Below are 25,662 nucleotides of genomic sequence, written 5' to 3'. Positions count from 1 at the left end.
ATCGCTATCAGTTCCAAAATGTTTATCGGGAGAAGAGATTCTTCCCGAGACCATAGGCCCTGAGCTTTCAGGGAGTCCCAGACCGCACCCCAGCCTAACAGACTGGCATCGTCATGACAATGATCCACTCCGGTCTGCGGAAGCACATTCCCTGAGACAGGTGATCCTGAGACAACCACCAGAGAAGAGAATCTCTGGTTTTCTGGTCCATTTGTATTTGAGGAGACAAATCTGCATAATCCCCATTCCACTGTTTGAGCATGCACAGTTGCAGTGGTCTGAGATGAATTCGGGCAAAAGGGACAATGTCCGTATGAGCCTTGGCTCTGTGAAAAGACGACGCCTGTATTAAGATGTTGTCCAGATAAGGTGCTACTGCAATGCCCCGCGGTCTTAGTACCGCTAGAAGGGACCCTAGCACCTTTGTGAAAATTCTGGGAGCGGTGGCCAACCCGAAAGGAAGGGCCGCGAACTGGTAATGCGTGTCCAGAAAGGCGAACCTTAGGAACTGATGATGATGATCTTTGTGGATAGGAATATGTAGGTACGCATCCTTTAGATCCACGGTAGTCATATATTGACCTTCCTGGATCATCGGTAAGATTGTCCGAATGGTTTCCATTTTGAATGATGGAACTCTGAGGAATTTGTTTATAATTTTTAGATCCAGGATTGGCCTGAAAGTTTCTTCCTTTTTGGGAACTACAAACAGGTTTGAGTAAAAGCCCAGTCCTTGTTCTGCAATTGGAACTGGGTGTATCACTCCCATTTTTAGAAGATCTTCTACACAGCGTAAGAACGCCTGTTTCTTTGTCTGGTCTGAAGACAAACGAGAAATGTGGAACCTTCCCATTGGAGGAGAGTCCTTGAATTCTAGAAGATACCCCTGAGCAACAATTTCTAATGCGCAGGGATCTGGAACATCTCTTGCCCAAGCCTGAGCAAAGAGAGAAAGTCTGCCCCCTACTAGATCCGGTCCCGGATCGGGGGCTACCCCTTCATGCTGTCTTGGTAGCAGCCGCAGGCTTCTTGGCCTGTTTACCCTTGTTCCAGCCCTGCAAAGGTTTCTAGGTTGCTTTGGGCTGGGAAGCGTTACCCTCTTGCTTTGCGGTTGCAGAGGTTGAAGCAGGTCCGCTCCTGAATTTGCGAAAGGAGCAAAAATTAGCCTTTTTTTTGGCCTTAAACGGTCTATCTTGTGGAAGGGCATGGCCCTTTCCCCCAGTGATATCCGAAATAATTTCTTTCAACTCGGGGCCGAATAGGGTCTTTCCCTTGAAAGGAATATTTAGTAATTTTGTTTTGGACGACACGTCAGCCGACCACGATTTGAGCCAAAGCGCTCTACGCGCCATAATGGCAAAACCAGAATTTTTCGCCGCTAACTTAGCTAGTTGGAAAGCGGCATCTGTGATAAAAGAATTAGCCAGTTTTAGAGCACGAATTCTATCCATGACTTTGTCATATGAAGTCTCCCTCTGGAGCGACTCCTCCAGCGCCTCAAACCAAAAAGCCGCTGAAGTAGTTACAGGAATAATGCAGGCAATCGGTTGAAGAAAGAAACCTTGTTGAACAAATATTTTCTTTAGTAAACCTAATTTTTTATCCATAGGATCTTTGAAAGCACAACTGTCTTCTATTGGTATGGTTGTGCGCTTGGCTAGTGTTGAAACTGCTCCCTCTACCTTAGGGACCGTCTGCCACGCGTCCCGCCTGGGGTCAGTTATGGGGAACATTTTCTTAAAGATAGGGGGGGACAAAAGGCACACCTGGTCTCTCCCACTCCCTAGTCACAATATCCGCCACCCTCTTCGGGATCGGAAACGCATCAGTGTATACAGGGACTTCTAGAAACTTGTCCATTTTACACAATTTTTCTGGGACCACCATGGTCACAATCATCCAGCGTAGCTAAAACCTCCTTAAGCAGTACGCGGAGGTGTTCCAGCTTAAATTTAAACGCTAAGGAATCTGATTCTGCCCACTGAGAAACCTTTCCTGTGTCAGAAATTTCTCCCTCGGACAGTACATCCCTCACTGCCACTTCAGAGTGTTGTGAGGGTACAACAGATAAATCATCCAAAACTTCTGATTGCTCATCCTCTGTTCTTAAAACTGAGCTATCACGCTTTTTAGGAAAAACTGGCAGTTTGGATAGAAATGCCGCAAGGGAATTATACATGACTGCTGCTAATTGTTGTAATGTAATAGGGGCCAATGCGCTAGAGGTACTAGGCATCGCTTGCGCGGGCGTAACTGGTGTCGACACATGGGGAGAGGAAGGAGGACTATCCTCGTTACCTTCCGTTAAAGAATCATCTTGGGCTACATTTTTAAGTGTCACTGCATGGTCTTTAAAATGTTTAGATACCTTAGCACACTTTAAACACAAATGTAAAGGGGGTACCGCCATGGCTATTAAACACATAGAACAAGGTCTATCTGTAGGCTCAGACATGTTAAACAGACTTAGACAGCACTCAAATACAGTAAAATAAAATTTTTGAAAAAACGGTACTGTGCCTTTAAATAATAAAAAGCGCACAGTTTTTTACTAAATCTCCAAAAATCATCCAATCTTTATGAAATTTTCACCATATGAATCTAATGCTTTGAAATGATTGCACAGTAAATTTCAAGTCAATTAACCCCGTACTGCCCTAACCGGAGCAAATTAAAGCTGGCAACCGGTTAGCAAACTACAGCACCATGCCACAGCCTCTGCTGTGGCCCTACCTTCCTTGGGGATTAGTTTTGATCAAAAATAAGCCTCTCTGAAGTCCTCAAGTAATCTCTGGACTCTTCACATGGAGCTGCATGAAGCTGTCTGTAAAATCAACTGCGCAACTGAGGCGCGAATTTCAGGCCCCCTCCCTCTTCACTCTGGAGTTGTGGGGCCTTCCCAAGCCAAAATAGGTGTCTAAATATATGCCATGCGGAATAAACCTCAAAAAAGTGTTTCAAATGTAATATAAACTTGTATAAATATCAGATTTTTGTAAAAAAATAATAGATTGCCCCTTAACAGTGTCCACCAGTGTTTTGAGCCCTTTCAAATAAGCCTTCCTTCTATACTAAGTCTCAGAATATGGCTTACCTTTCCCACATGGGGATTCTTGTCAGTCTTCTAGCATTACTAAGTCTTGACTAGAAAAAATGACTGAAACATACCTTAAAGCAGTTAAGCCTGCAAACTGTTCCCCCCAACTGAAGTTTTCTGGTACTCAACAGTCCTGTGTGGGAACAGCAATGGATTTTAGTTACAACATGCTAAAATCGTTTACCTCTCAGCAGAAATCTTCATCACTTTCTGCCACAGAGTAAATAGTACAAACCGGCACTATTTTAAAATAACAAACTTTTGATTGAAGAAATAAAAACTACAAATCTAACACCACATTCACTTTACCCTCCCGTGGAGATGCTACTTGTTAGAGCGGCAAAGAGAATGACTGGGGGGGCGGAGCCTGAGGGGGAGCTATATGGACAGCTCTGCTGTGTCCTCTCTTTGCCACTTCCTGTAGGGAATGAGAATATCCCACAAGTAAGGATGAATCCGTGGACTGGATACACCATGTAAGAGAAATTGTATTTCTAGTCTAATAATGTGTTTTTTAAATGTAATATTCGAGTTTGAATGTGACATTCAAATTCAAAATATTATTTCTAGTCTAATACTGTGTTTTATAAATGTAATATTCAAATTTGAATGTGATATTCGATTTGAATGTGACATTCGAATTCAAAATAGTGTTTCTAGTCTACAATTGTGTTTTATAAATGTAATATTCGAATTCGAAAGGGACATTCGAATTTGAAATTGACATTCGAATTCGAATGTGACATTCGAAAACTGTAAACATTAGAAAATTGAATTTTTAAGAATATTCGTTCTTATCAACATCCTATTATGTAAATCGAATTTCTACAATAACATTCGTTATAACATTCGAATTCGAATATAAACACATTCGCCCATCCCAAGACAAAGGTAATCAGTGGAGTCCCGCAGGGATCAGTACTGGTCCCTCATCTTTTTAATATTTTTATTAATGACTAGGAGCAAGGATTAAATAGCAACATCTCTATTTGTGCAAATGATACAAAGTTGTGTACGGTCATAAGGTCAGGGCAGGATGAACTTGCTTTACAAGGGGATCTACAAAAATTAAAAGAATGGGCAGGTAAATGGAAAATTAGATCTAATAGAAAATGTAAGATTCGACAGTTTGGAAGTAAAAATAAGCAGGCAAATTATTATTTAAATAGGACTAGAATTAGCAAAACTGAGGAGGAAAGGGATTTGGGAGTAGTAATGGATAACAAGCTAAAGATGGGTGGACAATGCAGGGCAGCAGCTACTAAGGCTATTAAGATACTAGCATGTATTAGAAAGAGGCATTGATTCAAGAGAGGATATCATAATTCTGTCACTATATAAATCCCTGGTAAGACATCACCTTGAGTATGGAGTGCAGTTCTGGGGAGTGATCTCAGACTTAGAAAAAGTTCAGAGAAGGGCCACAATGCTAATAAGGGGAATGGAGAATTTGAGCTATGAGGAGAGGTTAGCCAAACTTGGTCTGTTTTCTCTAGAAAAAAAGGCGCTTGAGAGGGGACATGATTACTTTATATAAATAGAGCTTCTGCCATCTCTGTATATTGGAATTGAATATGTTTATTCCAAGAAAATTGTTTGTGACAAGAGGTCACAATTTAAGGCTGTAGGAAAGGAGATTTAATCTCCTGCAACGTAAATATATTTTTTTACTGTAAGAGCAATAAAATTGTAAAACTCATTACCTAAGGAGGTAGTAAATGCCAATACCTTAGATAAATTTAAAAAATGGTTTTAGATACATTTCTGGCTAGAAACTGAATTCAGGGATATGATTGCTTGTGTTAAATTGGTCACCTTTTTAATGGGATTAATTTACGCTCAAATTTTGTAAATATATTAAGATTTGTATAGGTTGAACTTGATGGACTTCTGTCTTTTTTCAACCTGATCTGTTATCTTACTATGCTAGATGGCAGCACTATTTCCTGTCATGTAGTGCCCCAGACATGCGAACGCTAACTATCTAGATATCTCTTCAACAAAGAACAAACCAAGAATAGAAGTAAATTGGAAATATTATTAAAAGTGTATTCAAATTCCACTTTCAATGTGATTTTATGATATATAAAATAAAACATGATTTTGGAATCAAACTATTTCAGATCATATAAAACGACAAAATTGCAATTAAATTTGCAAATAAAAGCAGCGGATAGCACTGCTGATTGGATCAGGTTTCACTCAGGGCCTGCAGTGCTCTGCGGGTCGTGTGTAGCATTTCTACTATATGTTTAACACCTTTGCCAGGTTAAACACACAGCAGTGTCGATAATCTTAATTAAATGCTCTAGCAAATTAGATCATGTATTTGAGTATTCAGATTTAACAACTTTGCAATTTACTTCTGTTATAAAATTTGCTTTGTTCTCATGGTGTCCTTTGTTAAAGAGCCCGGGTAGATTCAGGAGCAGCAATGCACTACTGGGAGCTAGCTGTTGATTGATGCCTCTTGTGATTGGCTCACCAGATGTGTTCAGGTACAGTACTGGATTTCTGCTCCTGAGCCTTCTCTTCAACCGAGGACGCCAAGAGAAAAAAAAACTAAATTTGATAATATAAGTAAATTGGAAAGATGTTTAAAGGCATATTACAGATTAAAAATGACATGTCCTAATAATTTGTTAGAGCATGTCATTTTAACACTAGAGATCATACAATGTGTTTAACCCTAGCAGTGAGGTTTAAACACGTCATTAAAATACCACTTGTGAGACACAGAAATCTGCTGGCCCAATAAGCAGTGCTAGTTGCTGCTTTGCAGGGGTTAACCACAATGCACTGCATCACCGCTAGGGTTAACATTACATTGTCATTTTTCCACTAAAAATGTCCTTTTAAAACTGCATGCAATAGCGGAATTATGAAAATTTAATTATGACTTTAGTGTCACTTTAAACCACTGTTTAACCCTTTGAGTGTCAACAACGCAAATTGTCCCAGCCAGGTGCTGAGGATGTCGCTAGCACTCACCCACCTTGAGGGCAATCTGGGGGCTCCCACCTACTCCTACACCGGCAATCTGGCCTGAATAGTGAAAGGCATCGCCAGGGCTTCACGATTTGTGCGGTGACGTCACTGTGCAACTTTATTTAAAATTAACAATGGACAATATAGGGAAATGGGGGCATGCTGCTTATAAGCCTGTATCTCAGGTATCTAAGCAGCTACAGACCCCCAAGACCCACCATTGGAAAAGTATTTGCCTAACCTTTCAAACGGTATACGTCTTGGATATCTTGAAAAAAGTAAAAAAAATATATATATTTAAAAAAAGTAAAAAAAAAAAAAAAAAAAGCTCAAACCCAGCTTAGCAGCCAAAGGGTTAAAAGAAAAAGTCACAGAGCCATGCACATAAACATAATAAACAAAAGTATGTAGACAGGCTAGCAATACCATGATGCTTTAACTTGCAATAACATACCTGAGTGCTGTATGTACGGCAGTAAGTTAAAATGATGAGGATCTTCCTCTGTATATTCTTCTGCTAAAGTTTGTAAATTTTCAAAAGTCACTGGAGTATTCGGTAGCCAATCTATAAAGTCTTGCTTTCTCTCATCTGGTAGACAACATTTTGTAAGAAATATTGATAGTATTCCAGTCTTTTCTCCAGACAGGTCACCTCTTATAAGTGCATAGGATGGGTAACCCCTTGCAAAGCACTGAGATCCAATACGTTTCACCTCAACACGTACAGACCACCAAGGATCCACAAACGGAAAAAATCCAGTTACATGATGTTCACGTGATAGTTCATCTTTAATAATCACTAAAGAAAAATAGGAGAGATTACAAGTACAGATAGGAATGGGCAATGATTTAGAACAGATCAATGATAATTAAATCAGCTATTAAATCCAAAAAGATAAATGTAAAACTAAGAACCGTATTGCACCCTCTCAAGCATAAAAGCTCATTAAAGTATTTTTATTGCAATTAAAAGAAACTGTTTTAAAGATGTTTCTGTTTTTTTGTTTTTGAAAAATGTATGTTCCTGTATTGAATTGAATCTGTTAATTGTTTTTATTTTCACTTGTGGAGGCATTTTTGTGCTTGGGAGGAGGATGTCTCACCAGCCAGCGGCCAATTTACCCAAGGGCACGGATGAACAACTCACAGCCCAGTGAACTTTTTTTCACTTTCAGCAATGAAATTTTTTATAATGAAACATTTTCTGCAGGTCATTTTGGAATGAAATTTAATTTTTATTAAGCAGTTAAACTAAAGCACCATCTCATCTGCAATGTGTTCATTACCAGGAGAATAAAGCAAAATCCATGAGAGTCACACATGCTCCATATTTGATTGTTCCCTTCAAACAGTGTTTCGCTGTGGCTGCACTGAGTTATGGAAAACTTACACAGGGCAGCCAGAGCACAGTGCTGTTTGAAGAGAACAGCCTGATGTGGAGCAGCACTGCAAAGTGAAAGCGCCAACAGTTCCTGCATGTGTCCTGTTCTTTCTGCAGACATTTTGCAATGACATCTTGGATCACAATATGTTCTGCCTTGGTGCATGCAGCCCTTTGCACCCATTTTTGCAGTCCCCAGGAAAAAGCAGAGTGACGTGTCATTTTTTTTGTGGCCACAGAAAAAATTGAAACTAAAAATCTTTTTTTTTTTTTTTTTTTTTTTTACAATAACTAAAAAAAAAAAAAAAACATCTGGAGGTAAAAATGGCATAAAGAGGGTATCCTGCATCCTTACTTAACCCCTTAGTGAGCAGACCATTTTTCAATTTTCTTACCATTACCATTTTCTTACCTCTTACTCATACCCACACATACTATATACCATGTTTCTTGCAATTAAATGGACTTTCTAAAGTTACCATTATTTTCATATTATATAATTTACTATTAAAAAATATTTTATAAAATATGATGAAACATTTGAAAAAAAAAAAAAAAAAAAACACACACTTTTTCTAACTTTGACCCCCAAAATCTACAACCACCAAAAAACATCCATGCCAAATAGTTTCTAAATTTTGTCCCGAGTTTAGAAATACCCAATGTTAACATGTTCTTTATTTTTTTGCAAGTTATAGGGCAATAAGTACAAGTAGCACTTTGCTATTTCCAAACCAATTTTTTTTTTTTTTTTAAATTAGAGATAGTTACATTGTAACACTGATATCTATCAGGAATCCCTGAAAACCCCTTCACATGTATATATTTTATTTTAGTAGACAACCCAAAGTATTGATCTAGGCCCATTCTGGTATATTTCATGACACCATTTAACCACACTTGTATTATGCCCAGCAGTGAAGGGGTTAATTAGGTAGCTTGTAGGGTTAATTTTATTTTTAGTGTCACATCCCACCCCCTGACCCTTCTCAAACAGCTCTCTTCCATCCCCCACCTCACAATTGTCACCGCCATCTTAAGTACTGGCAGAAAGTCTGCCAGTACTAAAACAAAAGGTATTTTTTTTAATTATATCATTTCTACAGTATAGGATCCCCCTTACATCCAACTTCCCTGAGCCCCCCCAAACAGCTCTCTAACCCTCCCCCCTCTACCTCTTTGCTGCCATCCTAGGTACTGGCAGCTGTCTGCCAGTACCCAGTTTGCTATACATTATTGAGGGGTTTTGTAAAAAAACAAAACAAAAAACTTTTTGTTGTATTGTTTGCTTAATAGCCATAAACTTATATGTGGCCCTTCTAAAATATAGATATGTGGCCCCCATGTGCTGGGAAGTTATTTATCACTGCCATAGAGAACATCATAACGCATGCATTTCATGTTACTTAAATTATCAGTTTAAATTGCCTTATCTTTTTTCATGAAAAAATCTCTACACTAAAGATAAAATTAACCCTACAAGCTACCTAATTAACCCCTTCACTGCTGGGATAATACAAGTGTGGTGCGCAGAGGCATTTAGCGGCCTTCTAATTACCAAAAAGTAATGCCAAAGAAATATATGTCTGCTATTTCTGAACAAAGGGGATCCCAGAGAAGCATTTACAACCATGTGTGCCATAATTGCACAAGCTGTTTGTAAATAATTTCAGTGAGAAACCTTAAGTTTGTGAAAAAGTTAACAATTTTTTTTTCATTTGATCGCATTTGGCAGTGAAATGGTGGCATGAAATATACCAAAATGGTCCTAGATCAATAATTTGGTTTGTCTACTAAAAAAATATATACATGACACATGTGAAGGGTTATTCAGTGATTCCTGACAGATATCAGTGTTACAAAGTAACTATCACTTATTTTGAAAAAAAAACATGGTTTTGGAAATAGCTAAGTGCTACTTGCACTTATTGCTCTATAACTTGCAAAAAAAGCAAAGAACATGTAAACATTGGGTATTTCTAAACTCGGACAAAATTTAGAAGCTATTTAGCATGGGTGTTTTTTTGGTGGTTGTAGATGTGTAACAGATTTTGGGGATCAAAGTTAGAAAAAGTGTGGGGTTTTTTCATCATATTTAAAATAAAATGTATTGAAAATTATATATGATATGATGAAAATAATGGTATCTTTAGAAAGTCTATTTAATGTGTATAGAATATGTGGGGGGACAGTAAATGAGTAAGAATAAAATTACAGCTATACACAAACACCACAGAAATGTAAAAATAGCCCTGGTCCCTAACGGTAAGAAAATTTAAAAAATGGTCTGGTCACTAAGGGGTTAAAATTGCATGCTCTTTCTAAATCATGGGGGGGGGGGGGATTTGGGTTTCGTGTCTCTTTAAAGTGATTGTAAATAATTATAATAAATATAAAAAGTATATTGTCAGTTAATTTTAAATTATATTAAAATACTTGTTTTTCCATAATACATGCCGGTCTTGCTGTTGATACCTTCCCTGCTTTAAATGCTTCCCCCCGCCCCCCACTCTAGCTGGGGCAGCCAATAAGATGCAGTGCTGCACATTTAATTGCAAGAAACAAAGACTCTCTCAAAGTCTCTCAAAGACGGGTTGCACACAAGCATTTCACCCACATGGGAGACAAGTGGAGCATTCCTGTAATAGTGAATTGCAAGGTTTTAATGACTCCGGGCTGGATTACGAGTGAAGCAGGATTTTGCGCTCCTATACCCATGCTTTAAACTGTTCTAGAATTGAGTTTTATGTGTGCGTCGGGTAGCGTGAATATTACAAGTTGAAAGTTAAAAAAGAAAAGTTGACGCGCACAAAACGCAGAAGTTAGAATATCAATACATAATCTGTCCCTCAATGTTTATTTTGCAAGGGAGGGCGGAATGGTGATAGCATCATAACTGCCTGGAAGGAAAACAGGAAGGGGTGAAGAGAACTTTTTTTTTTTTTTTTTTGCAGGTATGCTATATTAATTTAAAAAATGTGCATGTTAATTTTATAGTACATAGGTGGATATGACATTGTTACATTTACAAACAATTGCTTTAAACTAGGGATAGAAAAGTCAAAATTAAAAAAAAACTTGCATGATTCCGATAGAGCATGTCATTTGAAGACATTTTTAAAGGGACCTAAAACCCAAATTCTTTCTTTCATTATTTAGAAAGAGCATGCAATGTTAAACAACTTTCTAATTTACTTCTATTATCTAATGTGCTTTGTTCTCTTGGTATCCCTTGTTGAAAAAGAATATGCACATATCCTACACTAGTGGGAGCTGTTGCTAATTGGTGCCTACACACATGTCTTTTGCGATTGGCTGACTAGATGTGTTCTTCTTGCTGCCAGTAGTAAAATGCTGTTCCTTCAGCAAAGGATATGGAAATAAATTGGAAAGTTGTTTAAAATGGTATGTTCTATCCAAATCATGAAAGAAAATGTTGGGGTTTCCTGTCCCTTTAAGTGGAAACATCTCAGATAACATCAACTGGTTCATATGTTTTACATAATAATATTAAAAAAGAGACTGCACATGATTTAAGGAACATCAGTCCTCCAAGTAAAAATATGATCATGAAAAGTCCACTGGTGAGTTCAAATATCCAAGTCAGAAAAAGTATTAGTGTTTTTATTCAAATGGAATTAGGTTATGTAGCCATACATGTTTCATTCTCATGCTTTAAGTGCCAGTTGTGAAGGTCACCGACACTCAGGGCATTAATAAATAGCACATGCATGCAGCCTACTGCAGTATCATCTGCAACTTAAATGAGCAATAAATACCGGTTCTCACACATTAGAGAATTGTATTATTGCCATATTGCTTGAATAAACTGTGTTTAACCTCACAAAGCGATTAAACAAAGTCAGCTTTGGAACAACAATGCACTTTGACTTCAGAGCAGAATGCTGCAGCTGACTGTTAGTCATGGAGCTAATCATGGGTGGCATTTGTGCCCGGAGAACCAGTGCATTAAATGGATATTATACTGCAAAAATGACATGTTAGAAATTATTAGTGCATGGAACTTTAGCACTACCAACACTACAATGAGATGTATTTAATTCCTGCAAGGGAGTTAAACGCATGGTTAAACCGCAGGTCATGCGACTGCCCGTGTTGATTGGCTTATGGGCAGTATCCGCTCAGGAACAGCATTTGTCTATTGCTCCCAGTCAATACTTTAAATATGTGTTTAATCCCTCATTACAGCATCTAATTTTTCAATTAAAATGGGCTTTTAAACACATAGCATCGCAGGGTTGTTAATGTCGTTTTTGCACTATAATTGCCATTTAAAGGGACATTAAACACTAGATTTTTCTTTGCATAAATATTTTGTAGATGATCCATTTATATAGCCCATACAGGTTTCTGTTATTTATTTTTTTTAAAGTATAGTTTGCTTATTTTTAAATGACTCCTAACCAAACCATAAAAGGTTTAGAAGTATACTGATGTATACCTACTCCATCTTGCTTCTGTTTGTGTAGAGTCTATTCATATGCAGGGGGAGGTGGAGTGTGTTTTTTTTTGCTATACAACCACTTTCAGTGAATGTTCCAGCTAACCTTTTTAACTGAGCTAAACTGGGAGCTTCAAAGTAAGATTTTAAACGGTTTTATACTGTATTTTACATCAGTATCTGTGCATATTATTCTTTATAGTAGTGTCTATTACACGCAGTCATATGAAAATTGGTGTATACTGTCCCTGTTAGTTTGCTTTAACGATACAGAGTTGATTTTCACTTCAGATGTTAAAGGGACAGTCTACACCAGAATGTTTTAAAAGATAGATAATTCCTTTATTACCCATTCCCTAGTTTTGCATAACCAACACAGTTATATTAATACACTTTTTACCTCTGATTATCTTGTAGCTAAGCCTTTGCAAACTGCCACTTATTTCAGTTCTTTTGACAAACTTGCATTTTAGCCGATCAGTGCAGGCTCCTAGGAACTCCACATGCGTGAGCACAGTGTTATCTATATGAAACACATGAACTAAAACCCGCTAGTGGTAAAAAAAAAAACTGTCAAAATGCCCCTAGCTAAGAGGCGGTTTTCAAGGGCTTAGAAATTAGCATATAAACCTCCTAGATTTAGCTTTTAACTAAGAATACCAAAAGAACAAAGCAAAATTGGTGATAGAAGTATATTGGAAAATCGTTTAAAATGACATGTCCTATCTGAATCATGAAAGTTTGTTTTGGTCTAGACTGTCCCTTTAAACATATAGTTCTATGGACGCTATTGAAAAATAATACTATGGAGTATTTTGTTAATGCATTTAAGATCCCTTTAGGAACAGCAGCAGTCATCACTCGTAAACAATGCCTTTTTTTGCCAACATGTACTGTGCTTTAAACAGATTGCAAAATTCACTATTATACATTTCATATTCTACTACTGTACGTCCTTTTAAAAATACTGAAGCACCTTTGAACTAAAAAAATACAGGGGGAGTATCATAAATAAGGGAATAAATTCTGGCTTGGATATGCCAAACCACAGTGCTCTATGTGAAAAGATGGTCAGTCTGTGATAAATAACATATATATATATATATATATATATATATATATATATATATATATATATATATATATATATATATAATATTATGTACTGTAGCTTGTGTTCTTTGGTGCATAAAGGGGCACACGTTTGGTGCCAGAAGACTGCAGAATCACTGACATGAGCAAGTGGCACATACTTTAGAACTGTCAGCAAGATTCAGTCTTCTCTATCCATTGTAGTGTTCTTTCCCCCTGCCTTGTTGTTGTGACAAGTGTCCCCCGGCTCTCACCTTTACTGCTCCGAAGCGATTCTGATTTCGCAGTGACACCATCAGACAGGATCTCCTCTGCGTCCAAGAAGTCAACTTCTTCTCCCTTCTCATCTTCTTCCTCCGGCTCGTCATTGTCTTCTGTCAAAGCGACATCTTTCACAGGTAACAAGCGCCCCTCCAGCACTTCCCAGTGGGTCTTCCTGCCTCTCATACTCATAGCGAACCTAACATGAAACTTCCAAAACAGCCGCCTCACATGGGGAAGTGACGTTTGTGTGTATATTTGAGAAGCAAATTGCTATTTACTTCCGCTCAAACCTGGGCTGCATGTAGCAAACGGTATCTGGGAAATAAATAAAAATGAAAGCGATGATCTCCCGCAGAACATTGGACTGTACAATTCTGTTTTTAAATGTCAAGTGCTCTCGTACATATAGACCAAATTGTAGTGGATGTAATCGACCATCCCTGAAATGCTATTTTGTAGAACACGTGTATTTGATGCACAACTAGTTTTGCCTTGTAAAGCGACTGCATTCGTTTTCTCATGCGTGGTACATACAAATATGGGGTTCACAGACTCCTAAGTTTGTAACTCTTGATTCTAGTCCCCCCAAAAAAAAAAAAATCAGTTTGCTTGGATTTGACCATTTAAAAAAAAAATAGAAATGACCCTATTTGTAAATGTACTTAGAATTAGTACACCCGTAACAAAATAAAATGCTGTTCATTTTTTTAAAACAGTTCTGTCCTGTTTATAAAATTAACATAAAATAACCAATGAAAGCCATTTATTTCTTCTATTCAGATGGGTGTTTTATTCTAAAAACAAAATCCCATAAAAAAAATATGAATCAAGGTGTTGAAGTAACTGACATAAAAGCCTAACGTGAAGTGAACACATTCCAAAAGCAGTAGTCTAGCTGCAGAGTGCAGACTGGAGCTCCACACTACTAGACAGGAAACATGTGACCTCCACTCTAAGCTTTTTTTTTATTTTTTAAATCAACTTTAATGTAACAAACAACTTATAGACAATCATTCTGAAAACGAAACATTTTGCAACTTCACAGTGGTTTATGCTGATTGTCATTTATAAGGTAACCACTGTGAATGAACATTAACAAAAAAGCTGCAAAATGTACAAATCTAAAGTTGGATTCTTATTCAGTCAGCTTCTTATTCTGCAACTGATTATAATTTGCAAAATAAAGATATCTAGCATTATTTTTATTTTAAAGGGACATTAAACCCAAAATATTTTTTTCATGATTCATATAGAGAATACAGTTTTAAACAACATCCAATTTACTTTTATTATCTGATTTGCATCATTCTTTAGATATCTTTTGTTGAAGAAATAGCAATGCACATGGGTGAGCCAATCACACAAGGCATCTATGTGCAGCCACCAATCAGCAGCTACTGAGCATATATAGATATGCTTTTCAGCAAAAGACATCAAGAGAATTAAGCAAATTAGATAATAGAAGTAAATTAAAAAGTTGTTTAAAATTGCATACTCTTTTTAAATCATGGAGTTTCATGTCCCTTTAAATAAAATAATACACTTTCCAAAAACCTAAACAAACTTACATTTTATAAAAAAATAATCTTATATTGCAATAATCAGATGGCAAACGGCATAATTTTGATTGTTTATAATAAGTAACTGATATTATAAAAGGGTTAAAATCCTTTGCGCCACTCATTTATTTGTGGATATATACAAGGTGTGAGCCTCTTCATGGGACAGACATGTTATCAGCCTTGTCCAGCGCTCTTTATGGCAAACAAATTGGTGCCAACCTTGCCACTTTATATATTTTATCTTTTCTAAATAAGTCATTGGTATTTAAAAAAGGATAAAATCCTTTGCACCACTCATTTATGTGTGTATATACAGGGCGTGAACCCATCATAGGATAGACATGTTATCAGTCTGGCCCAGCGCTCTTTATGGCAAACAAATTGGTGCCAACCTTGCCACTTTATATATTTTACCTTTTCTAAATAAGTCATTGGTATTTAAAAAAGGATAACATCCTTTGCACCACTCATTTATGTGTGTATATACAGGGCGTGAACCAATCATAGGATAGACATGTTATCAGTCTGGCCCAGCGCCCTTTATTGCAAACAAATTGGTGCTAACCTTGCCACTTCATATATTTTACCTTTTCCGAATAAGTAATTGGTATCTTAAAAGGGTTAACATTATTTGGGTCACTCATTTCTGGGTATATTTATACAGGGCTTTAACACCATTTATAGAATAGACGTATTTTCAGCCTGACCCAATGCTTTTTAAGGCAAACAATCTGGTGCCATCCTTGCCACTTCATACATTTTACCTTTTCTGAATAACGGGTATTTTAAAAGGGTTAAAATCCTTTGGGCCACTAATTTTTGTGTGGATACATACACAGCATGAAGCCCTTCATGTTTTTAGCCTGGCCCAATGATTTTTATAGCAAACAAACTTGTGCCAAAGTTGCCATCTCATATATTTTACCTTTTCTGAATAAGTAACTGGTCATTTGAAAAGGTTAAAATATTTTGGGCCAGTCATTTATGTGTGGAATATACAAGGCATGAACCCTTCATAGGACAGACATGTTGTCAGCCCGGCCCAACTCTCTTTATGGTAAACAAATTGGTGACAACCTTGCCACTTCATACATTTTACCTTTTCTGAATAAGTGGTATTTTAAAAGGGTTAAAATCCTGTGGGCCACTCATTTTTGCGTGGATATATACAGGGCATGAGCCCCTTTATAGCACAGACATGTTCTTAGCCTGGCCCAACGCTTTTTATGACAAACAAACTGGAGCCTACCTTGTCAAATCACATATTATACATTTTCTAAATAAGTTATTGCTATTTAAAGGGTTTCTTTGCCATATAAATAATTGGGACAGTATGAAAACACTTGGATTGTACAAAGGGGCTCACGCCCTATATAACCACACAGAAATCAGTGGCCCAAAGGATTTTAACCGTTTTAAAATACTATTTACTTACTTAGAAAAGGTAACATATATAAAGTGGCAAGGTTGGCACCAGTTTATTTGCCATAAATAGCGTTGGGTCAGGCTGAGAACATGTCTCTCCTATGATGGGGCTCACATTCTGTATATATCCACACAGAAATGAGTGGCCCAAAGTATTTTACCCTTTCAAAATACCAGTTACTTATTCAGAAAAGGTAAATGTATGAAATGACCACGTTGGCACAAGTTTGTTTTCTACAAAAAGCTTTGGGTTAGGCTAAAAACATGTTTATTCTATGAAGGGGCTCACTCCTTGTATATGAAGGGGCTCACTCCTTGTATATATCCATGTAGTAATGAGGGCCCAAATAATTTAAACCCTTTTAAAATATCTGATTCCTTTTTAGAAAAAGGTAAAATATATGGGGTGACAAGGTTGTCTGTTTGTTTGCTTCAAAAAGCGTTGGGCCAAGATGAGAACATGTTTATTCTATGGAGAGATTCACGCCCTGTATATATCCACAAATAAGTGAGTGGTCCAAAGGATTTTAACCCTTTTAAAATACTAGTTACTTATTCAGAAATTTAAAAATATATGAGATGGCAACGTTGGCACCAGTTTGTTTGCTATAAAAAACGTTGGGCCAGGCTAAGAACATATTTATCCTATGAGGGGACTCACTCCTGGTATATATCCACACAGTAAAGAGTGGCACAAAGGATTTTAAGCCATTTGAAATACCAGTTATTTATTTAGAAAATGTCAAATTAAGTGGCAAGGTTGGCAATAGTTTTTTTTTGCCATAGAAACCATTGGGATAGGCTGAAAACATGTTTATCCTATGTAGGGCTTCACGCCGTGTATGTATCCACGCAAAAATGAATGGTCCAAAGTATTTTAATCCTTTTAAAATACCAGTTACTTATTCAGAAAAGGTAAAATATATGAAGTGTATATCAATGAGATAGGTATAGAACTGCCTTATTCATCAAATTATGGTTCCATCTATAACCCATACACTCATATTCCTTAGGGGAGAGCAGGGGGTGCCCTAGTGGTTGGTATACAGTGTAATCCCAAAGAAAAATAAAAAATAAAACCACTATTTGGCACACACTTAAACACATAGGTAGATCCTCAGAAAGGGAGCCAAAAAAATAAAACAACTTTTACTGTCAAATATTAAAATACAAATATTGGAGCATCTGGATTAAACACGTTGCAATTGTCTATTTATAAATAAGACAATAATCGTTGAGGCTCTAAGTTTGCAAAATTAAGCAGATTCCAACACTGTCAGAGGCCCATTGTAAGATGTCCACGAGATCCCTAAAAAAACTACTATGATTTGGTGCTACCCACATAGGTGGGTGAAGGGTGGGGCTTATCAGACTATCTCTTGGTAGGCAGCTGCTTACAATTATTGTGAAAAAGGTACGGCTTGCAGTGACTAAGGAATGGCCAGAATTACCTGTATATCAATCACAGAGAGCACGCAAATAAAGTATAACCATGTACAGATTACTCACAGACAGGCGAACACCCAACGCATGTTTCTCCAGGGCTTTCTTAGAGCCTCAACGATTTGACAGTAAAAGTTAAGTTGTATTTATTTTTTTCTGCAGATCTACCTATGTGTTTAAGTGTGTGCCAAATAGGGGTTTTCTTTTTTCTTTTTTTGGGGATTACAAAATATATGAAGTGACAAGGTTGTCACCAATTTGTTTGCCATAAAGAGCGTTGGGCCAGGCTGTTAACATGTCTGTTGTATGATGGGGTTCACACCCTGTATATATCCACCATAGTTGCCAACAGTCCCTGATTTCCAGGGACAGTCCCTGGATTTTGTTGTATGTCCTTGGATTTTTTTTGCCCCCGGAAATGTCCCTGAAAATCTCTTTTGCACAACATTTGTTGTTTGCATATATATATAGTGTGTATATATATATATATATATATATATATATACAAACAAACACATATATACAGATAGATTATAAATAGATATAGTGTATTATTTAAATATAATTAATTCCTAATGGAATATTATTATTATTGAATGGGTTCACATATTATTTGTCTTTCTAATCTTGATGCTGTGTTGTAAAAATAACCATATGCCCAGAATGTGTTCCAGAGACTGGGTAGGTGTAAGAGTGTTTCTTTCATGTAATTAGCAAGAGTCCATGAGCTAGTGACGTATGGGATATACATTCCTACCAGGAGGGGCAAAGTTTCCCAAACCTTAAAATGCCTATAAATACACCCCTCACCACACCCACAATTCAGTTTTACAAACTTTGCCTCCTATGGAGGTGGTGAAGTAAGTTTGTGCTAGATTCTACGTTGATATGCGCTCCGCAGCAGGTTGGAGCCCGGTTTTCCTCTCAGCGTGCAGTGAATGTCAGAGGGATGTGAGGAGAGTATTGCCTATTTGAATTCAATGATCTCCTTCTACGGGGTCTATTTCATAGGTTCTCTGTTATCGGTCGTAGAGATTCATCTCTTACCTCCCTTTTCAGATCGACGATATACTCTTATAAATATACCATTACCTCTGCTGATTTTCGTTTCAGTACTGGTTTGGCTTTCTACAAACATGTAGATGAGTGTCCTGGGGTAAGTAAATCTTATTTTCTGTGACACTCTAAGCTATGGTTGGGCACTTTTTTAATAAAGTAAATATATGTATTCAAACATTTATTTGCCTTGACTCAGGATGTTCAACATTCCTTATTTTCAGACAGTCAGTTTCATATTTGGGATAATGCACTTGAATCAAATATTTTTCTTACCTTAAAGATTTGACTTTTTTCCCTGTGGGCTGTTAGGCTCGCGGGGGCTGAAAATGCTTCATTTTATTGCGTCATTCTTGGCGCGGACTTTTTTGGCGCAAAAAATCTTTTCTGTTTCCGGCGTCATACGTGTCGCCGGAAGTTGCGTCATTTTTGACGTTCTTTTGCGCCAAAAAATGTCGGCGTTCCGGACGTGGCGTCATTTTTGGCGCCAAAAGCATTTAGGCGCCAAATAATGTGGGCGTCTTATTTGGCGCTAAAAAAATATGGGCGTCGCTTTTGTCTCCACATTATTTAAGTCTCTTTTTTTTTCTTTGCTTCTGGTTGCTAGAAGCTTGTTCCTTGGCATTTTTTCCCATTCCTGAAACTGTCATTTAAGGAATTTGATCAATTTTGCTTTATATGTTGTTTTTTCTCTTACATATTGCAAGATGTCTTACGTTGCATCTGAGTCAGAAGATACTTCAGGAAAATCGCTGTCTGGTGCTGGAACTACCAAAGCTAAGTGTATCTGCTGTAAACTTTTGGTAGCTATTCCTCCAGCTGTTGTTTGTATTAATTGTCATGACAAACTTGTTAATGCAGATAATATTTCCTTTAGTAATGTACCATTGCCTGTTGCAGTTCCCTCAACATCTAAGGTGCAGAATGTTCCTGATAACATAAGAGATTTTGTTTCTGAATCCATCAAGAAGGCTATGTCTGTTATTCCTCCTTCTAGTAAACATAAAAAATCTTTTAAAACTTCTCTTTATACAGATGAATTTTTAAATGAACATCATCATTCTGATTCTAATGACTCTTCTGGTTCAGAGGATTCTGTCTCAGAGATTGATGCTCATAAATCTTCATATTTATTTAAAATGGAATTTATTCGTTCTTTACTTAAAGAAGTACTAATGGCTTTAGAAATTGAGGATTCTGGTCCTCTTGATACTAAATCTAAACGTTTAGATAAGGTCTTTAAATCTCCTGTGGTTATTCCAGAAGTTTTTCCTGTTCCTGGTGCTATTTCTGAAGTAATTTCCAGAGAATGGAATAATTTGGGTAATTCTTTTACTCCTTCTAAACGTTTTAAGCAATTATATCCTGTGCCGTCTGACAGATTAGAATTTTGGGACAAAATCCCTAAAGTTGATGGGGCTATTTCTACCCTTGCTAAACGTACTACTATTCCTACGTCAGATGGTACTTCGTTTAAGGATCCTTTAGATAGGAAAATTGAATCCTTTCTAAGAAAAGCTTATCTGTGTTCAGGTAATCTTCTTAGACCTGCTATATCATTGGCTGATGTTGCTGCAGCTTCAACTTTTTGGTTGGAAACTTTAGCGCAACAAGTAACAGATCATGATTCTCATAATATTATTATTCTTCTTCAACATGCTAATAATTTTATCTGTGATGCCATTTTTGATATTATCAGAGTTGATGTCGGGTTTATGTCTCTAGCTATATGTCTTCTAAATCGACTCTACTTTCCATTTCTTTCCAGGGTAACAAATTATTTGGTTCTCAGTTGGATTCTATTATCTCAACTGTTACTGGTGGGAAAGGAACTTTTTTACCACAGGATAAGAAATCTAAGGGTAAAAACAGGGCTAATAATCGTTTTCGTTCCTTTCGTTTCAACAAAGAACAAAAGCCTGATCCTTCATCCTCAGGAGCAGTTTCAGTTTGGAAACCATCTCCAGTCTGGAATAAATCCAAGCCTTCTAGAAAAGCAAAGCCAGCTTCTAAGTCCACATGAAGGTGCGGCCCTCATTCCAGCTCAGCTGGTAGGGGGCAGGTTACGTTTTTTCAAAGAAATTTGGATCAATTCTGTTCACAATCTTTGGATTCAGAACATTGTTTCAGAAGGGTACAGAATTGGTTTCAAGATAAGACCTCCTGCAAAGAGATTTTTTCTTTCCCGTGTCCCAGTAAATCCAGTGAAAGCTCAAGCATTTCTGAAATGTGTTTCAGATCTAGAGTTGGCTGGAGTAATTATGCCAGTTCCAGTTCTGGAACAGGGGCTGGGGTTTTATTCAAATCTCTTCATTGTACCAAAGAAGGAGAATTCCTTCAGACCAGTTCTGGATCTAAAAATATTGAATCGTTATGTAAGGATACCAACGTTCAAAATGGTAACTCTAAGGACTATCTTGCCTTTTGTTCAGCAAGGGCATTATATGTCCACAATAGATTTACAGGATGCATATCTGCATATTCCGATTCATCCAGATCATTATCAGTTCCTGAGATTCTCTTTTCTGGACAAGCATTACCAGTTTGTGGCTCTGCCGTTTGGCCTAGCTACAGCTCCAAGAATTTTTACAAAGGTTCTCGGTGCCCTTCTGTCTGTAATCAGAGAACAGGGTATTGTGGTATTTCCTTATTTGGACGATATCTTGGTACTTGCTCAGTCTTTACATTTAGCAGAATCTCATACGAATCGACTTGTGTTGTTTCTTCAAGATCATGGTTGGAGGATCAATTCACTAAAAAGTTCATTGATTCCTCAGACAAGGGTAACCTTTCTGGGTTTCCAGATAGATTCAGTGTCCATGACTCTGTCTTTGACAGACAAGAGACGTCTAAAATTGATTTCAGCTTGTCGAAACCTTCAGTCACAATCATTCCCTTCGGTAGCCTTATGCATGGAAATTCTAGGTCTTATGACTGCTGCATCAGACGCGATCCCCTTTGCTCGTTTTCACATGCGACCTCTTCAGCTCTGTATGCTGAATCAATGGTGCAGGGATTACACAAAGATATCTCAATTAATATCTTTAAAACCGATTGTACGACACTCTCTAACGTGGTGGACAGATCACCATCGTTTAATTCAGGGGGCTTATTTTGTTCTTCCGACCTGGACTGTAATTTCAACAGATGCAAGTCTTACAGGTTGGGGAGCTGTGTGGGGATCTCTGACGGCACAAGGAGTTTGGGAATCTCAGGAGGTGAGATTACCGATCAATATTTTGGAACTCCGTGCAATTTTCAGAGCTCTTCAGTCTTGGCCTCTTCTGAAGAGAGAATCGTTCATTTGTTTTCAGACAGACAATGTCACAACTGTGGCATACATCAATCATCAAGGAGGGACTCACAGTCCTCTGGCTATGAAAGAAGTATCTCGAATTCTGGTTTGGGCGGAATCCAGCTCCTGTCTAATCTCTGCGGTTCATATCCCAGGTATAGACAATTGGGCAGCGGATTATCTCAGTCGCCAAACGTTGCATCCGGGTGAATGGTCTCTTCACCCAGAGGTATTTCTTCAGATTGTTCAAATGTGGGAGCTTCCAGAAATAGATCTGATGGCGTCTCATCTAAACAAGAAACTTCCCAGGTATCTGTCCAGATCCCGGGATCCTCAGGCGGAAGCAGTAGATGCATTATCACTTCCTTGGAAGTATCATCCTGCCTATATCTTTCCGCCTCTAGTTCTTCTTCCAAGAGTAATCTCCAAGATTCTGAAGGAATGCTCGTTTGTTCTGCTGGTAGCTCCGGCATGGCCTCACAGGTTTTGGTATGCGGATCTTGTCCGGATGGCCTCTTGCCATCCGTGGACTCTTCCGCTAAGACCAGACCTTCTGTCGCAAGGTCCTTTTTTCCATCAGGATCTCAAATCCTTAAATTTAAAGGTATGGAGATTGAACGCTTGATTCTTGGTCAAAGAGGTTTCTCTGACTAATACTATGTTACAGGCTCGTAAATCTGTATCCAGAGAGATATATTATAGAGTCTGGAAGACTTATATTTCTTGGTGTCTTTCTCATCATTTTTCTTGGCATTCTTTTAGAATTCCGAGAATTTTACAGTTTCTTCAGGATGGTTTAGATAAAGGTTTATCCGCAAGTTCTTTGAAAGGACAAATCTCTGCTCTTTCTGTTCTTTTTCACAGAAATATTGCTAATCTTCCTGATATTCATTGTTTTGTACAAGCTTTGGTTCGTATAAAACCTGTCATTAAGTCAATTTCTCCTCCTTGGAGTTTGAATTTGGTTCTGGGGGCTCTTCAAGCTCCTCCGTTTGAACCCATGCATTCATTGGACATTAAATTACTTTCTTGGAAAGTTTTGTTCCTTTTGGCGATCTCTTCTGCCAGAAGAGTCTCTGAATTATCTGCTATTTCTTGTGAGTCTCCTTTTCTGATTTTTCATCAGGATAAGGCGGTGTTGCGAACTTCTTTTGAATTTTTACCTAAGGTTGTGAATTCCAACAACATTAGTAGAGAAATTGTGGTTCCTTCATTATGTCCTAATCCTAAGAATTCTAAGGAGAAATCGTTGCATTCTTTGGATGTTGTTAGAGCTTTGAAATATTATGTTGAAGCTACTAAGTCTTTCCGAAAGACTTCTAGTCTATTTGTTATCTTTTCCGGTTCTAGAAAAGGCCAGAAAGCTTCTGCCATTTCTTTGGCATCTTGGTTGAAATCTTTAATTCATCATGCCTATGTCGAGTCGGGTAAAACTCCGCCTCAAAGGATTACAGCTCATTCTACTAGGTCAGTTTCTACTTCCTGGGCGTTTAGGAATGAAGCTTCGGTTGATCAGATTTGCAAAGCAGCAACTTGGTCCTCTTTGCATACTTTTACTAAATTCTACCATTTTGATGTATTTTCTTCTTCTGAAGCAGTTTTTGGTAGAAAAGTACTTCAGGCAGCGGTTTCAGTTTGAATCTTCTGTTTATGTTTTTCATTAAACTTTATTTTGGGTGTGGATTATTTTCAGCAGGAATTGGCTGTCTTTATTTTATCCCTCCCTCTCTAGTGACTCTTGCGTGGAAAGATCCACATCTTGGGTAGTCATTATCCCATACGTCACTAGCTCATGGACTCTTGCTAATTACATGAAAGAAAACATAATTTATGTAAGAACTTACCTGATAAATTCATTTCTTTCATATTAGCAAGAGTCCATGAGGCCCGCCCTTTTTTGTGGTGGTTATGATTTTTTTTGTATAAAGCACAATTATTCCAATTCCTTATTTTATATGCTTTCGCACTTTTTTCTTATCACCCCACTTCTTGGCTATTCGTTAAACTGAATTGTGGGTGTGGTGAGGGGTGTATTTATAGGCATTTTAAGGTTTGGGAAACTTTGCCCCTCCTGGTAGGAATGTATATCCCATACGTCACTAGCTCATGGACTCTTGCTAATATGAAAGAAATGAATTTATCAGGTAAGTTCTTACATAAATTATGTTTTTGATTGCAGAACTGATTGGGCGGAGCAGTTGAACAGTAGGTTGTCCATACTCCAGTAACCCGCTTGCTTGCTCTGCTGCAAAGTGTCCCTGGAATTTTTTTTGAAATGTTGGCAACTATGTATCCACATATAAATGAGTGGCCTACAGGATTTTAACCCATTTAAAATATCAGTTACTCAAAATTGTGCCATGTTTGCAATCTGTATAGTGCAATATAAGATTATTTTTTTTATAAAATGTAATTTTGTTTAGGTTTTTGGAAAGTGTATTATTTTATTTAAAATAAAAATAACTGTAGATATCTTTATTACAAATTGCAATCAGTTGCAGAATAAGAAGCTGACTAATTAAGAAGACAACTTCAGCCTTGTACATTTTGCAGCTCATTCACAGTCACTGTGAATGAGCTGCAAAATGTACAAGGCTGAAGTTGTCTGTGACACAGTGGCTATTTTATAAATGACAATCAGCATAAACCTCTGTGAATGAACATTAAGAACTAGAAAGCTGCAAAATGTTTAACTTTCGTTTTCAGAATGATTGTCTGTAGAGTGTTTGTTACATTAAAGTTGATTTAAAAAAAAAAAAGCAAAGAAAAAAAAAGCTTTGAGTGGAGGTCACGTTTCCTGTCTAGAGTGGAGCTCCAGTCTGCAGCTAGACCCTTCTCTCCAAAAGAGTAACAGGTTTACATTTTTGCATTTGCAAACTCCACCCACCAAGTGTCTTATGTGAAAGAGCCAATCCATAATTAATTAAATGCCCTATCCTCCTGGCTTGCTGTAATAAAATATAATAAGAGCCATAAAACTGACTCAACCATAACTATGTACATAAACATAATAACCTTAATAACTTTATTTATAACTTAGAATAAATAACACAGACACAAGTATGTGGGAAAAGACCCGTGGGTCACATTTATTATAGAACATGAGAACTGGCTGGACTCAACAGGGCCAGCTAAAACATGTGGCGGCAATCTAGCTAGGAGTAAGCAACTCCCCGCTAGGAAGAAGGGCCACGCCCGTGAATGCCCACACAAGCGGAGCTCAGCTGCACGCAGAAGCTTAGGGAGTTCTCAGCATCTTTAGAATGGGGAGGGACCCCAGGCGCGCGCCTGCAGAGATCACCCTCCCCCGGGCAGCCGTCACTGTACCTCTGATGGCAAACCGGGGCGCGGACCAACCGCCACAAGAGACAGCCCAACAGGCACAGCTCTTGCCGCCACACCTATAGATGTAGTAAAATAGCACGCCTCAAATTACAGAGGAACAGGTCAATGCCCCTCTCAGAGAGGTGCACCCCGTCCCTTCTGTAGAGGCTCCTCTCAGCCGTTGTAATGTTCCCATGCTCTACAACAAAACCTCCTGACTGGCCTAAGAAGATCCTAACCTCCCTGTTAAGCTTCTTACGGACCTGGAAAGCT

At 37.8% G+C, this 25,662-nt stretch overlaps 1 protein-coding gene across 1 annotated transcript in view; it reads right to left on the bottom strand.

The window, feature by feature from the left end:
• HELB (DNA helicase B) overlaps positions 1–13,490 on the bottom strand; it is a 518,950-nt gene extending 505,460 nt beyond the window's left edge. The window contains exons 1-2 of the mRNA XM_053719225.1: positions 13,275–13,490; positions 6,540–6,884 (exon numbers count right to left, since the gene is read on the bottom strand). Coding sequence (XP_053575200.1) covers positions 6,540–6,884; positions 13,275–13,473 — 544 coding nt within the window. The 5' untranslated portion in view covers positions 13,474–13,490. The remainder of the gene's footprint in view (positions 1–6,539; positions 6,885–13,274) is intronic.
• Between the last annotated feature and the right edge of the window lie 12,172 nt (positions 13,491–25,662).

Source organism: Bombina bombina, chromosome 6 (assembly GCF_027579735.1).
Source record: "Bombina bombina isolate aBomBom1 chromosome 6, aBomBom1.pri, whole genome shotgun sequence".
In the NCBI taxonomy this organism is placed as follows: domain Eukaryota; kingdom Metazoa; phylum Chordata; class Amphibia; order Anura; family Bombinatoridae; genus Bombina; species Bombina bombina.
Note: the sequence above shows the minus strand (reverse complement) of the source record. Positions and strands in the feature narration are given on the sequence as shown.